This window comes from Habropoda laboriosa, unplaced genomic scaffold (assembly GCF_001263275.1).
Source record: "Habropoda laboriosa isolate 0110345459 unplaced genomic scaffold, ASM126327v1 scaffold2, whole genome shotgun sequence".
Taxonomy (NCBI): Eukaryota; Metazoa; Arthropoda; class Insecta; order Hymenoptera; family Apidae; genus Habropoda; species Habropoda laboriosa.
Genome location: NW_017100190.1, coordinates 2,499,006 through 2,513,586, shown reverse-complemented (window position 1 = coordinate 2,513,586; position 14,581 = coordinate 2,499,006). Strand labels below are relative to the sequence as shown.

At 43.0% G+C, this 14,581-nt stretch overlaps 2 protein-coding genes across 2 annotated transcripts; one reads left to right on the top strand and one right to left on the bottom strand.

The window, feature by feature from the left end:
• Positions 1–102: 102 nt before the first annotated feature.
• On the bottom strand, positions 103–2,318 carry LOC108579867 (armadillo repeat-containing protein 6 homolog). Its single transcript, XM_017943487.1, has 5 exons — positions 2,118–2,318; positions 1,327–1,658; positions 956–1,251; positions 610–875; positions 103–477 (listed from the first exon to the last, which is right to left on the bottom strand). The coding sequence occupies exons 1-5, from the start codon at positions 2,232–2,234 to the stop codon at positions 103–105; spliced, it is 1,386 nt and encodes a 461-aa protein (XP_017798976.1). The 5' UTR covers positions 2,235–2,318.
• A 1,987-nt stretch (positions 2,319–4,305) lies between these two features.
• LOC108580173 (protein kinase C delta type-like) lies at positions 4,306–14,030 on the top strand. Its single transcript, XM_017943865.1, has 5 exons — positions 4,306–4,494; positions 4,571–4,684; positions 4,761–4,850; positions 4,920–4,967; positions 13,813–14,030. The coding sequence occupies exons 2-5, from the start codon at positions 4,600–4,602 to the stop codon at positions 13,899–13,901; spliced, it is 312 nt and encodes a 103-aa protein (XP_017799354.1). The 5' UTR covers positions 4,306–4,494; positions 4,571–4,599; the 3' UTR covers positions 13,902–14,030.
• The last annotated feature ends 551 nt before the right edge of the window (positions 14,031–14,581 follow it).

The window sequence follows — 14,581 nt, the reverse complement described above, 5'->3', positions numbered from 1 at the left end:
AAACTATTGTTAGATGTTAGTTTTCAATATTTATTCGTAATTCTTTTCTCTCAAAGCAAAACATGTAAAAGTGTCTGGAGCGTTTGCAGGATACCGTGGCGATTAACTGGCCCCGTTGCTTAATCCTGCACCCTTCCCAGTCCATCTCTCCTTCAATTCTACTTTCAATCCCAGGTCCCTCAAAGCCGCCTTCACGTCGTTCTCGATCTTAGGACCGTGTAGTTTCAGGGCTTTTGCCAACACATCCTCTACACCGTGAGCAACAAACTCCGGACACTCTGCTTTGTTTCGTACAGACATATTTCGGATGGCCCAAGCAGCTTGTTTCAAAACCGGCACGCTTTTAGGATAAGCTTTCATCGCGTCAATGATTACAAGCGGAGCGCCGCAATCGTAAAACACACCAGCGTTTGAGGAACACCTCAGTGTTAAGGCGGAAATGCATGCAAGTCCAGCAGTCACTACACACTCAGAGTCCTACGATATGAGATGAACGTGTCAAAAAAATTGTTTACTATGTACAACAGCTAATCTAGACACTAAAAAACTAATGTAGATACTAGTACAGCATGTTTCACAAAAAGCAACATCACACTAATACAAACTTACTTTCATCCGGCTTATGGCACAGACAATAATGGGACCACAGCCTGAAGTTATAATGTGAGACTTCACATTATCATTTCCAGCAAGGGCTTTCAATAATTTTAGGGCCTGCCAATTTAATTTCTCCGAATCTGGATAATCAATCATCACATCTACCACGAATTTCAGCCCTCCTGCATCCTCCACTTCCTGACAAAATTCGTTTCTCACGATTAGAGCTGCTAAAGTTATCATTAAATCACCCACAACCCCTTTGTCTTTTTTATATCCTATATACAATGAAATACAACTGTTAGAATTTTGTGGAAAGGTTTTCCTTTTAACATACTGAGGAGTAAATACTATTTACTTGGCATTAACCCAGTAAGAACATTAAGAGCTCCCTTTGCAATAACACTTGCATGTTCGTGAGCTTTCCCATACTCGTGTCTGATATCGTCGTCTAATACCAGAGCTCTGATCACAGCACACGCATCTCTCAACTCAGACCCAGATGCATCATCACGAACTAAGATCTTCTTAAGTTTGTTAAAGATATCTGCATTGAATATACCTTGTCTATTGAGCTCATGTTTAATACAACATTCTCTTATCCACCGTAAAAGACATTGCAGTGTTGGAATGTCTGGGTATGTTTCCAAAATTCTAACAAATGGAGTAATATATAGGTGAAGAACCATTACCTATGATACCTCGTCATAATAATCAATAATTTCTTACTGTATTTGCAAGGCTATTCCCTCATCGTTCAATAAATCTGGATTACCAGTCATCAATGAAGTAGTAGTTTTCAGTCCTGCCTTTACTATTGTGCCGTTATTGCAACAAGCCTTTGTTAATTTTATCAGAGATTTATATGCTCCCTTTTTCCCTGCATAGATTCTACGTGCCATATCTTTATCTAATTCATTTCCCAATTTGTCTAATATATGGGGCATATTTCCATAACTTTTATCCTCTAAGGCAATATTAATTTGACTCAAGTAGGAATCAATCAATTCATTACTATCACTGATAATTAAATCTTTAATGATATTGCTTAAGTCTATACCCTATAAAAATAGAGGTGATAAAAACAACCATGGCACAATGTGTACTTATGTAATGTGCTCTAGATTATTTGAATTCTAGTATTCTTATGCAAACTTTTCTGTGTGCAACTACTTCAATATTGCAATTGTTTCACAACAGTAATAAATTATTATTAGTATGAGAATAGAATTATCAATTTGTACTTAAGATAAAAATAATAGGTGTGTAAAGTATACTATGGCGCAATTAACTCTTAAAAACTACGATTAACTTCACAGAAAAAATACCTCTAACATAATAGGCCCGCTATTTGCCAAAATTGAAATTTCCAAAATTTTTATGTATCGAATAACACTCGAATTTTTCACGATATCTTAAAGCGATAAACTGTACAATTGAAGGTAACACTGACAATGAATTAATCAACATTTTTCACTGATCTTTATGTCAGAAAAACAAAGGTAAACAAATTGCAATACCTGAGCTTCGAATTGTTTTACTGCGTCTTCAATAGCTTCCTCGGGAGACATCGAGAATTGCTCCATATTTTCATTAACAACTTCATCGTAAGTTTCCTGACTAATTACACGAACCATGATAACGCCGTAACTTTGTTCACCGTGCCCTGAATTTCTATATTAGGAAGTGAACGTTGTCTCACGAAAGTACGGTATGCCTCATCCACGTGAGAACAAAAAGACAAATGTCAACCTGATCGTGTTCTGTAATATACCTATAGAGAACTAACTGCGACATGGTGGGGATAGATCTAGGGACCCCAACATGTCACTTCTCTATTTTACCATTTCTGCTTTACAGAACATCATTTTCCTTATGATAACTCCTCTTTCAGTTGTATCTATTTCGACGAAAGAAACGTGAAGGCAGCTATTAATTTTTTCATTCAATGATTCATGAATGAAATTGCAGTTAATTAACCTTTTACAATTGTGGTTATCGTCAGTTGAAAAAGTAATTTATACGTAGTAATCATGTATTTCCAGCTGTGTCAAAGAATATTTAAAAAAAATCGAAAGAACATGCGAGCAAATAAAAAGCAAAATGAATCGAGTATAAATTTTGAAGAATAGGTTTCTCATCCTGGCAAAACGTAAGCAATGATCAATTGCAGCGCCCTCAGCTGCTTAGCCTGGCCTAACCGTGTTCGTACGTGTTGCGATCAAGGGAAACAATTCTTTGTCACTTACCTTTCGGTCTTTCGAAGTTTTCCTGTCGATCCGTCGACACCAGAAGCTCAAAATCTCGAGGACCTGATGTGCCGAAGTGCGAAGGTAGTGTTTCCGACGTTTAATCGGTTCCACGAAGCCTGTATTGTCAATTTTCGTTCTCGCATCCCTGCCAATCGTTTCGCTGAGTTTCTTGCCAGTAAGAAACCTAATATTCTCCGGATCATTTTTGGGCGTTGTGTTCTTCGGTGTGCAGAAAACATGTCTATAAACGATTGAAAAGTGAACGCTTTATGAGAGTTCATGAAGCGATACGTTCGCGATTATTTACTTATCACGCGTGTAAACTTCGCTACGCTATCCATCATTGAAGGCGTGCGCTGTGCAATTCTGCGCGTGTAAAAGTCACCATGTGACCGAAACGAACTGTCGTGATATTCGTAGGTTTATTTTATCGTAAAGCCGAGTAAAAGGTTTCATAAAAGAATGATATTTCGTTGACGAAAACTTGGCTACTTTCAAGCGTCAAGTACGCCATTCGCGTCATTGGTTGCATAGGCGTATGATGCTTTTCGTATTATTCCTTTTTTTGTCGCAAAAAGTAACATAAATATGACTATAAATTACTCGAGCTTTACGAGGATTTTCTATATATATTTTTTCTGTGATATAGACTTGATTATACGTCAGTTACTGTGTTCTTAGTATTTTGAATAAAGATAATTGATTGGAGTATGGCTGTAATATGCTATGAATTGTTATTGCAAGCTACACAGGACTGGACAAGGGAGTTCATAAGTATTGGTTTGTGTTACAGGAATTGCAGTAGGCTTGAGAAGGTGATTGTGGATATGAAACGGCATGAAATAAATATCCAAAGCAAAAGAAGAGGTACATTTGAACAGTGGATCTCCACGAAACAAATGCAAGAAAGAATGATAAATTCATGATGCATCACATTGTCATGCATGACTAAGTTATCACTGTGTTCATATCAAGTTACTTTGATAGATTTTGTGTGTTCAGAGAAGCTGACACTCAAAATATCATCATAGTTCATCATTACATACATCGCTATACACATATATATATATATATAAATATAAATATAAATATATATTTATCAAGCAAGATTTTTGAATATAATTCTATGTATACACGCGAGTAGCCTTAAATGAGAGTTACTGTAAGTTTTTGATAATTGTGGTGCCGTTTGATATAATCAACAAGAGAATCAAATTAGTTCCAAGAAAGGATATATAATAACTACATATAGTGTTTCTCTATCTTTGGTAAAGAATCAGTTTTTTAAACTATGCTCAAACAATTACAAATACTCTTAAGTAGTGTACATCGAGTATTCAATAAGAATCTGTTCTGACACAATTTGTGGTATACCTAAAGAGAAACAGAAATTTTAAGTCTGAGAAGAGGCATGCACAACAGTCAGGAGAGATTATGTTCTGTGATTATAGTGTTGTGCAAAATTACTCATTTTTACATACCATGTATGACTGACAAATGAGTTAACTCTAATATATTTTTCCATGGAGAAAATAATATGTTAATGTGATCGTTTCTTAATAAACTTCGGATAACGCTCCATTTTGGAGGAAAGAAAAACGGTGCTCGTGAGCAACGGAAGAGCCCAGAGGAAGATTTTGTACCGGTACGAAATTTTTTTATAAGTTAAAAAATTGTTAATTTCATCGATAAAATCTTCAAGACGATCGTTTCGTTTTCAGACGCTGAAGGTACACACGAGGAAGTCCTAATGCTGAAAGGAACCCTATCACCGTACTTAGACACTCATGATGAAGAAGAGTCGTCTTATGTAACCCTCAGCAATGGGCCATACGGTATTTAATCGTCTAAATTTACGGTAAAAATGATCTAGTCGAAATATCTAACAATTCGCACTTTTTATCGTTACAGTATATGTAGCCGAGTCCGCTAACACAGAACCCAAAAACAATCACGTCCTCATAGATGTATATTTTTTAACCCCTATCCTTTGTAAGCATTGTAAGTATCGCACGACACTATAAACTACACCTTTTTACAATTAGGTACTTAATTTATTAATTATTCCAGGTGAAGATTATGTTTGGGGCACTGGAAAAGTGGGGGTCAAGTGTAAAGGTGAGTGCTTTTAATACTTTTATGGATAGCAAGACTATATACACATGTTATTGCACTAAAGTCCACGTCTCAAGGAGACTTACCTCACGAACGTTCACGTCGCACGTAGATCCAAAACAAACTGCTTTTCAGAGTACAGTTATAAACATCAATCGCGTTTAAAGTCGCACAAAAAACCAGAACATTACTACGGAACGCAAGCAACCACGAACGACCATTTTCAACTGCCGATTCAAACATTTCGAGTATCGCAATAAACAAAGTATCGAGATATCGAACGATACTTTTTTTTTGAAATGCAATTCGAGAATTGCAAGTTGTACCGACCGCGTAAAAAAAATACTCGACGATGGGGCCGCCCTCTTTGAAGGCAAATCACGAAGTTCGATAACACGGTGCATCGTCGTTTCCTCGATCACCATCGAGGGCGGCACCGTAGCATAGTAACACATACAGTCGCGGTGATTTCAAGTGGCGTGCTATCGTGTCCCCCTTCACCTTACCGCGCGTTCGTTTCCAGCTCGGCCGGCAGTTTCTTTTCTGAAACTCCGCAACCCTCTCCTGTCCCTCTTGTTCCCCACCACCGACGTTTTACCATCGTACGACCCAGGAACGTATCTACTTCCGACGAGCTCTGTTCCTACATCGTTCAAATTTTACGAAACTTGTTCGATATTCACCGAGCCACGACCATTATACTCTCGTGCATCGGATCGATACTATTTAACGTCTATTAATAATCCTACCTCTGTTATTTACTCTTCTAATTGCAAAGCGAGAAATAGACCGGGCTCTCGTCTCCACCTCCCCCTCGATTACTCTCCCACGTATTATATATCGTTCGTATTTTAAAATAACTTTTATTCCTCTATCGGCCCTCGACATTCGTGAATTCTTTCGTTGCTCGAATTGTTTCGACGATACGTATATACGTCTCGGGATCATCTGATTCGAACAGGCATCGACGAGGCCTCGCGATGCATCGTATCTCGACGCGATAAGTCCAGCAGAACTGTTCCATAATTCGTGCATCTTGAACGAGCGTATATGCCCAATATAGATGCGGCTCGCACGAATACGTGGAAGATACAGAATTAGCGAGAGGAGAGGTAGACGAACACAGACCTTTCTTCGTATATCGGTGATGCACGCCCGGCAGATATCATACGCTGGCAACTGTGCAAACGAAATTACTTACGTTTCATTGGATTTCACGCTCGGAAAAGGAAACTGGCGTGCGCGCGTGCTGCGATCACGTATACAGGCGGGACGGGCACGAGTCGAGGCGGCGTTTTTTCTCACTCGCACCGTAAAATCGTAAGAACGAAAGAAAGCAGAAATTGGAGATACGGTTGATGTAATCTCGCTTACGCGCGGAACGACCATTTTGCACGCTCTTTTGCTCCCAGACGTAATCGCGCGGGAATACACTAGAGGCCTCCCGCGGCTAATCATCGAAAATCGATGCATTCGATTACGCGGGACACTTAACCTCAATGTTTAAGCACGACAATGTACGTACATACGTACGTGTTGCTTACGTGTTAGTGTCACGTTCGAACCGACGATTCCCTCGTTCTATGCGGAATAAAAAGAAGAATTGCCCGATAAAATGAAATTCTTTCTTTGTCACTAAGACACGTATTCGAAGCCGTGCACTGTTCCATGACCTACGTCCGACTCGATACGTCCTTGCGACTCCGATTCAGAGCGTTCGATTACTCGATCTCGCGGACACGCGACGACTGTCTATTTTAACCTGTCAGCTGGATTCATTTCTCACTCGGAAATTTAATCTCTCGTGTGTATCGTTGAAGATTAACGAGAGACAATATCAACTAGTTGGATTCTTTTCGACAAGTCACCGTTTCGAAAGTATATATTCGCAGCGTGGAAAACGGTGTGAAATCGAAGTGTGGTTAAAAGCGACTGAGATCGAAAGAGCCATCTTAAGGTGTAAAATTCTTTTTTCTTTAATTCGATAGGAAAAGGAAACAGGAGTGAAAGTCGGAATCGTGCAATCGCATACTTACGGTAGAAACCGAGCGTGGGGAAAAAGCGTGGACTTTGGAAAGAAGGTGGATGAAAGAGTCGCATCAAAGTACGTCTCTCGTGCGACCTGAAAGAAAAGGAGGACCGTACTATTCATTCCGCCAAGATATATCTTAAGGTGTAAAATTCTTTTTTCTTTAATTCGATAGGAAAAGGAAACAGGAGTGAAAGTCGGAATCGTGCAATCGCATACTTACCGAGCGTGGGGAAAAAGCGTGGACTTTGGAAAGAAGGTGGATGAAAGAGTCGCATCAAAGTACGCCTCTCGTGCGACCTGAAAGAAAAGGAGGACCGTACTATTCATTCCGCCAAGATATTTCCTTTCTTCTCCAAATGAATCGGCGACTTTTTCGTTCCGCCGGTTCAAAAGGAGTCTGTCCCTGTTCGAGCACACGTCGAGGGTAAAAAAAAAAAAAAAAAAAAAAGAGTCAGGGAACTCGACTGAAAAAATTCCACCTTTTCTTCCTTCGTACCGAAAAGGAATTTCGCGTGTTGGAGGTCGCGGCTGGCGATTTATGTTGGAACAGCTGATCGCAATTTGGCCCGGGAGTTTGCGGGCGCAATACTCCTCTGTGCCGTGAGAAGTCCCATTGGGAAAGTCAGCGGTGGTTTTCCACGAGAAAATAGCTGGCAATCGGGTTAAATTAATCCGAGGGAAACGTTCAAGTTATTCTTCGATCGTTATCGCGGTACGTTCGTCTGCGAAATTGCCGGTGGCTTCTATCTTGGAAAGCGATCCAGACGTAATTTTCTCGAGTCTACAGCGTAATCGGACGGGTATTGAAATTATTTCTCTTCCACGCTCCTCAGCTCTTGTACTACACGTTCATGTACCTACGTGCCACTTAACGTCCGTATCGTGGCTTTCTTCGCGCATCGATCCGCTCGTAAAATTAAACTCGTGCGTCACTCTTGATCGAGAAACGCTTTCGAAATTCGCCGACCTTAGGACCCGCCTTTTTTTCTCTTCTCTTTCTTCTTCCTCGAGAGTAGGATGAACGATCGCCAAAATTTCACGCGGTCAGAATTCTTCTGTCCAACCTCTCCGTTGCTGTACGACGAATTTCGTGCATCGTTGGCAGCGAGAGAACGGTTAAGCTAGAAAAGCGAATTACATACTGGCAAGTTGTATGTACATTAACCGAACAGAGAGAGAGAGAGGAGTGCGATCGAAGAAGACGGCACGAAGCGATAAGCTTTTAAAAGAGGAGTGACGCCTAAGTGCGGCTCAACGATGCGTTTCACCTCACCCGGCCGACAAAGCGGGAGAAAACGATGAGGCACACCGAGTTGTTTCGAAGGACAATCGAACGGGGTCAAAAGTCCTCCTGTTGCTACGTGAAACGAACGAAGCCATGGAAACGAGCTCGTCGTCGCGCAAGCGCTTCGCCCTTCCGCCGCTTTCCCCCCTTTTTTCCTCGATTTCCGGCTTCCCCCGTTTCTATCCCCTCTCTCGCCCTCTGTGTCTTTCCATCAGATGCTCGAGTTTTTCCACTTTTCAGCCGACACGTCTAACGTAGCGAGGAATTCTTTCTATCCTCAGTTTCCGGCGCCATCGCGGAAGTCCTCGGATTCGCACCTCTCTCCGGCAGTTTGCGCGTTCGCGAACACTCGTTATTCGTCCAGGTACTTGGACCTTCCCTCCGCTGATTTGTATTCGATTCGTCTCGGGAGAACGCCCTGTACATTCTTAACGCCAAGGGAGCATTTAACTTCCGTATTTCTCGCTAACCAGCCGCCACTGTGCGTCGCAGGCACGATCGTTAATGGAATCGACGATCTTTTAATCAACCACGATCGCGGAGGAGTTCAAATAAGAGAGACGCAGGGGGAGAGAAAGTGTCTTTTCTGCGGTTCGTCGTTCGACGCGGAGGGCCCTCCGACGATTGTTCCGCAGCCTGTGACCTTAATTGAATGATTTCGATCCGAACGACCTCGAACCTCCCCCCTCGCCCGCCCCATTTACACAGCCGATCCGAATGCACTTTGACTCCGAAACGGAAGCCTCTCGCAGCCGAGCTCCGTGTGTCATCCGGTTAAGCTTAACCCTTTAACACATTTCGCGATGCTCACGCGAAGCTACGTGTCTCTTTCTCGCGTTATCGCTCCAACGACGGTCGTGTAACACCGGAGATACGTAGTCTTTTTTTTCGTGTAATTTCGTTAGATACCGTCTGCGAGTGTATTAGGTAGAAGAATCTCGACGTGTCGTATGTAGGTGCGAAACGTGTTAACAGCGCGACGAAGCTTGCGTATTTTTTCATACTCTGCTAAATCAGATTCCTATTTGCATCGATACGACTTTTGGAAAGTCGGTCGTTCTAGCGTTAATCGTTAATTTTCATTGGTAAATCTAGAAGCAACGAATAAATTGCCTTTATAAAAGCGACTTGTTGGAATCGCAAGTGTTCGATAGTGGTAGATACAGGCGCCGGCGAGTCACGTAGAGATTCCCATATCCTGACCAGCGGTGACGCGTTGTTCAAGGGTCGGGAAACTCGGAAGTGAATTCCACGGTGGGGAAAAGCAGCGATTGTCGAGGTAACACGTAAGCCGGCAACGTAAAGCAACGTCCTTCCGTGTGTATACGAGGCGTGCTTCTACTCTTGTTATCCGTACCATACCTACGGTATACCTACTTACGTACGTACGTGCACCGCGGCTCGTAAGCGAGCCTCCTCGGTATCAGGTCGGTCGATTAAACTAAAATTAACTCGTCCACCTCGAGCAAAAGGCGAGTTCTCTCTTTCGGAGCACCTTCGAGCACCACCAGACCGCTCGTTCTCATGTTCTTCTTTTTCTCTCTCTCTCTCTTCTCCTTTCCGCCTTCAATTTCAGCCTCGAATTTTCTCAACGCACCTCCAACTCTTCTCTACAATCGAGCCAGTGTCGTTCTTTCTCTCCTCGGTGGTTTTTCTCTTCTCGAGGAGGCTGTTTTCTTGTCGGTTCTCGCGAGAGAAAGGAGCGGTCGTTGCACGGGAGCACCGTCTCGTTCGATCATTTTTCTAAGATCCCACGGTTCGAGTTTCTTCTATTCACCTACGGTTTTAACGTTTCGCTTGAGGAAAGTTCGCCGTGTACTTCGGTACGTATGGAAAGTGCACCATCTGTCTGGCCTGTCTAAACTTACGACGGTTCGTTAACTTTTCCTCTTTTTTCCTTCTCTTAAATTATAACCCCATGTGCTCGAGGTTGATTTCTTTCGAGATTCTCTCAACAACGCTCGCCGTTCTCTCTTTCATTCACCCCGCGGTTGACCTCGCGAGCTATCGCCGCGTGTGTGCGACGGCGACGCGGTGCTCTTTGCTGTTCACGTTATGCGCGAGAATTCCCTTGCACCTCCACGGGGATCCTCTAGGTTTTCCCCGGATTTACTCGTTCTCTGACCATTCGCGGAATTCGTAAATGGATGGGGAATAAATGAAGAGAGAGGGGAGAGGGAGGGAGATGGATGGGTGGAGAAAGAATTGATGGAAGAAGCGTCGAAAGAGAGAAAGAGAAGAGAGAGTGTGATAGGGAGAAGCGACAGGAAGAGAGGAGAGAGGGATAGAAAGAGACGCGTGTTCCTGGCGATAACGCGGACCTCGAGCTATCTGCTCGCGAGCATAGTTACTCTTTCGGTTATTCACGTTACGCGCGAAGCGTCAGCGCGACCGTGTGTGAATTCAAATTGACGGAAAGAGGAAACGCGTGGACATGTTAATAAACCTCGTCGTACGGATGAACTCCTCGATAGCGTAACACCGATCGAAACGTTTCCCTCCTAGTTATGCTTTTCTCCCGGTTTCGTTTCTTCTTTTAAATACATCGCCAACGAACGTTGACGCGTAACCGATTTACAACGCATCAGTATTTGCCGGAGATACAAGGTATACCGGAGTTATTCCGGCAATGTTCCACCGACTCTCGAGGAAGTCGTGGATAAAACTAGAATCCCTATCTCTCTCTTTCTTCCACTGGAGATTCCCCCTCGACCTTCGTGCTAAAATTAATGTATTTAAATTGGCCACGGGGAAATGAGTGGCCACTCTTATCCGATTTTCCCCGGATAGTGGCGATCCAGGACATCGCGTCGAGCACTCGCGCTTTTTTCTTGTTTCACCCCGTTAATTCAACGTGTTCTCTCCTTCCTATACAGACAGACAGTCCGTCTGTATACTCTCTGTCTCCCTATTTTCTCCAGTTGTAACACGTTCAATTACGAAGCGCGGCGGTCTGGCCGGAGGATAGAGAAGAGGGAAAATAAGCGAGAGAAATCGATCACCGGCGGTTGCCTGCTTCTTTGCTATCTGGCACGATGCATCGCGTGACGTCGTGGATCCGTATTTCGATTAGGCTACCGGCGGCTGCATTTCGGCGACTCATATACGCGTGCCTGTGCGTGTGCGTGAGCACACACACCCGCATAGCCATGTAGAGACACACATGTAAAGCCGGGATGCACGCAATGGAGCTGCATTGATTCGCAGATATAGAAGCCCCCAGGCTCAGGGCGGAGGTCATGGGTAATGGAGTGTACCGTCACGTTGCTATGGGAAATTCGGGATTCCCGGGGTAAAGGATGGAGCCGACGCGATGAGAATAGGATATGTATCTCGCGGCGTCGAGTCGATCGAGGGTTGCGGCGATGACGCGTTCTCCATTGAATTAAAACGACCTGCTCGTCAGTTCCTTCTTCTTTGCCGAAAGGTAGACACGACACATGGATAGCTCATGTATACACAGGGTGTTTCGAAACTTGAGGGATGAATTCAGTACGCCGAAATAGGAAACAAAAATGCTTGGAAACCAATATGACCTCGTTTCCGAATTATAGCCGTTCGTCTCTTACAATTGATTGGCCAGGCTGATCTAAATCTGTTGTTTGATTTCTGCACGGACTTTTATTTGCGGGGGCACCTAAGGTCTTTGGTTCACAACGCACCGGTAAACAACGTTGAGGAACTGCGATATATCGTATTCAAGAGAGTTGTCTCGGCGAATTGAAACAACACCTGGTATTCTTGAACGTGAATGAGATCTACGATACGACGTTTGGAAGCCTGCATTTCTAGCCGAGGGTGGCCACTTCGAACAATTTCTACGAAAATTATTGAATAACAAGTATCGTGAAAGAAGGCTATAATTCGCAAAAGAACAGGGTCACATCGGGTATATACGTTTATACGAATTGTTTTCTCTTATTTTAGCGTACTGAATTCATCCCTCAAGTTATGCCCACTGTTTTGAAGCACCCTGCATCTTCTTCCGGTTTGAACGTATTCTCCAGGTGTTTCCATTTCGAAATTCCGCCGTTCAAAATTTCAACCTATTCTCATTAGGTGTTTCGAAATTCCACTGTTCAAAATTTCAACGTATTCTCCACCTAGGTGTTTCGAAATTCCACCGTTCAAAATTTCAACCTATTCTCATTAGGTGTTTCGAAATTCCACTGTTCAAAATTTGAACCTATTCTCCACCTAGGTGTTTCGAAATTCCACTGTTTCAAGTTTCAACATATTCTCCACATAGGTGTTTCCGTTTCGAAATTCCACTGTTCAAAATTTCAACGTACTCTCCACCTAGGTGTTTCGAAATTCCACTGTTCAAAATTTCAACCTATTCTCCACATACACTACCGGCCAAAAGTTTGGAATCCCCACCCACTTTTCATCAATATTAAATCCGCCACCGATTTTCTATAGATTTGAAGTTTATCTCAATTCTACATTTATCAATTTGTCTCATATCAAGTGATCCGAACGATAAACAATTCTCAAACTCGCTGACTTTTTTCAGGAAATTTTTCTGTACATTGCAATGCTCGGTGATTCCAAACTTTTGGCCGGTAGTGTAGGTGTTTCCATTTCGAAATTCCGCTGTTCAAAATTTCAACGTACTCTCCACCTAGGTGCTTCCATTCTGAAATTTCAACGTATTCTCCACATGGGTGTTTCGAAATTCCACTGTTCAAAATTTCAACCTATTCTCCACCTAGGTGTTTCCATTCTGAAATTCCACCGTTCAAAATTTCAACGTACTCTCCATCAAGGTGTTTCCATTTTTGACACCACACAGAAAATTCCACAGTATCGAATCTCCGCGATTCACCTATTGCGTCTTTCTACAAAACGATTCGTACGAAGATACGCGAATGGGAGATGCATAAACCGAAGGACGCGTGCACGCGATTCTCCCGCGGATCCAGCACGTACACGTTTCCTAGCGACCGACCACTTTCCGTTCGGCAGTTACGTCGGCTGTTAATTATTATCGTCGAGGCACCCGCAATTTCGCCGATTATGTAACGCCGCCGCTGTAACTCGTTTGATTACCGAGAATTCTAACCCGCCCACGCTTCCTATCTTCCTCTCTGTGTCATTGTTCGCCGTTCTTTGAATCGTGATCGCGCGCACCGTACGGCAGGTTAATAATTCGTGACTAGAGATAAATTGACGTTTTTCGAGCCGACGATTAAGACCAAGTACTCCAACCGTTGTTAACGCTAGAACAATCGCGCTTCGGTATAGCCAATCCTTTTTCTCTCGTCTGGTATATTTAAAGAACGTACGGAATTAGAACGATCGTAAACGTGTAAAAATAAATTCGTACGTATAATTGTTTCTTTATTTCGACAATAGTCGCTATATACTTGGACAAGGTAACTCGATCGTTTCTCTAATTAACCCTTTCGCTGACGTAACGCAGACGACAGATAATTCCGGCCGCGAAATCTTCAGTTTAAGAATTTTCAAAATATTCTAAAATTCAAATTCAAGATTCATCCTTTCCAAATTTCTTTTGTTAAATTAAGGTGCAACCACGCAAAGGACAGACATACGAAGGATCAAAAATTTTCAAACCGTCTATAGACACCCAACAGCAGTGAAAGGGTTAGAATAGCAAGAAATCTGAAATTCGTTATTTCCACGGATTTCATCGATCTACCGTTTAAAGAGCCACGTTAATCCGTCTCCATTCAACGTCTGCCGACACGTATCTACGAAACAGCGAAAAAAAAGGCACGACACACCAGGCATGAATCTTTACGAATCAATTTACATGGTTACGTAACCAGCTGTGCGCATCGATGGAATCGACTCGGACACAGAGCTCTCTCGATCGTCGTTTCTCGTTCTGCCGTAGTGAATTAATTCGCGCGTCGGTTCTTTCGATAGTCTCGCGACGCGGATCGGTACGGAAACTATCGGTCAACGACGACGAAACGCGGCGGAATAAAAAGCAGAAAGAAAGAAAAAAGGAATGGAAGGGCCTTCTCTGTTATACGAGTGCACCGGACCGTGTTTTCGTCACGTTAACGTATTTGAACATTGACGGAAGCAAACCAGAGGGAGAGAGAACACGGTGCACTATACGTGTTCGACGGACGAGAGCCGCCGACACCGACGATACTTCGTTATTTACCTTGAATAAGAAAAAAAAAGAAAAGAATCACGAGCTCTATCTCTATCGCGTACGATAAACATTCCTCGAGCGTTTTCGAGCAGTTGCGATACACCCGGCAGGCAAGTCAGGCGAGCGCACCAGAATGTGCCTCGTATTGTTATCGCGATGTCCATTTA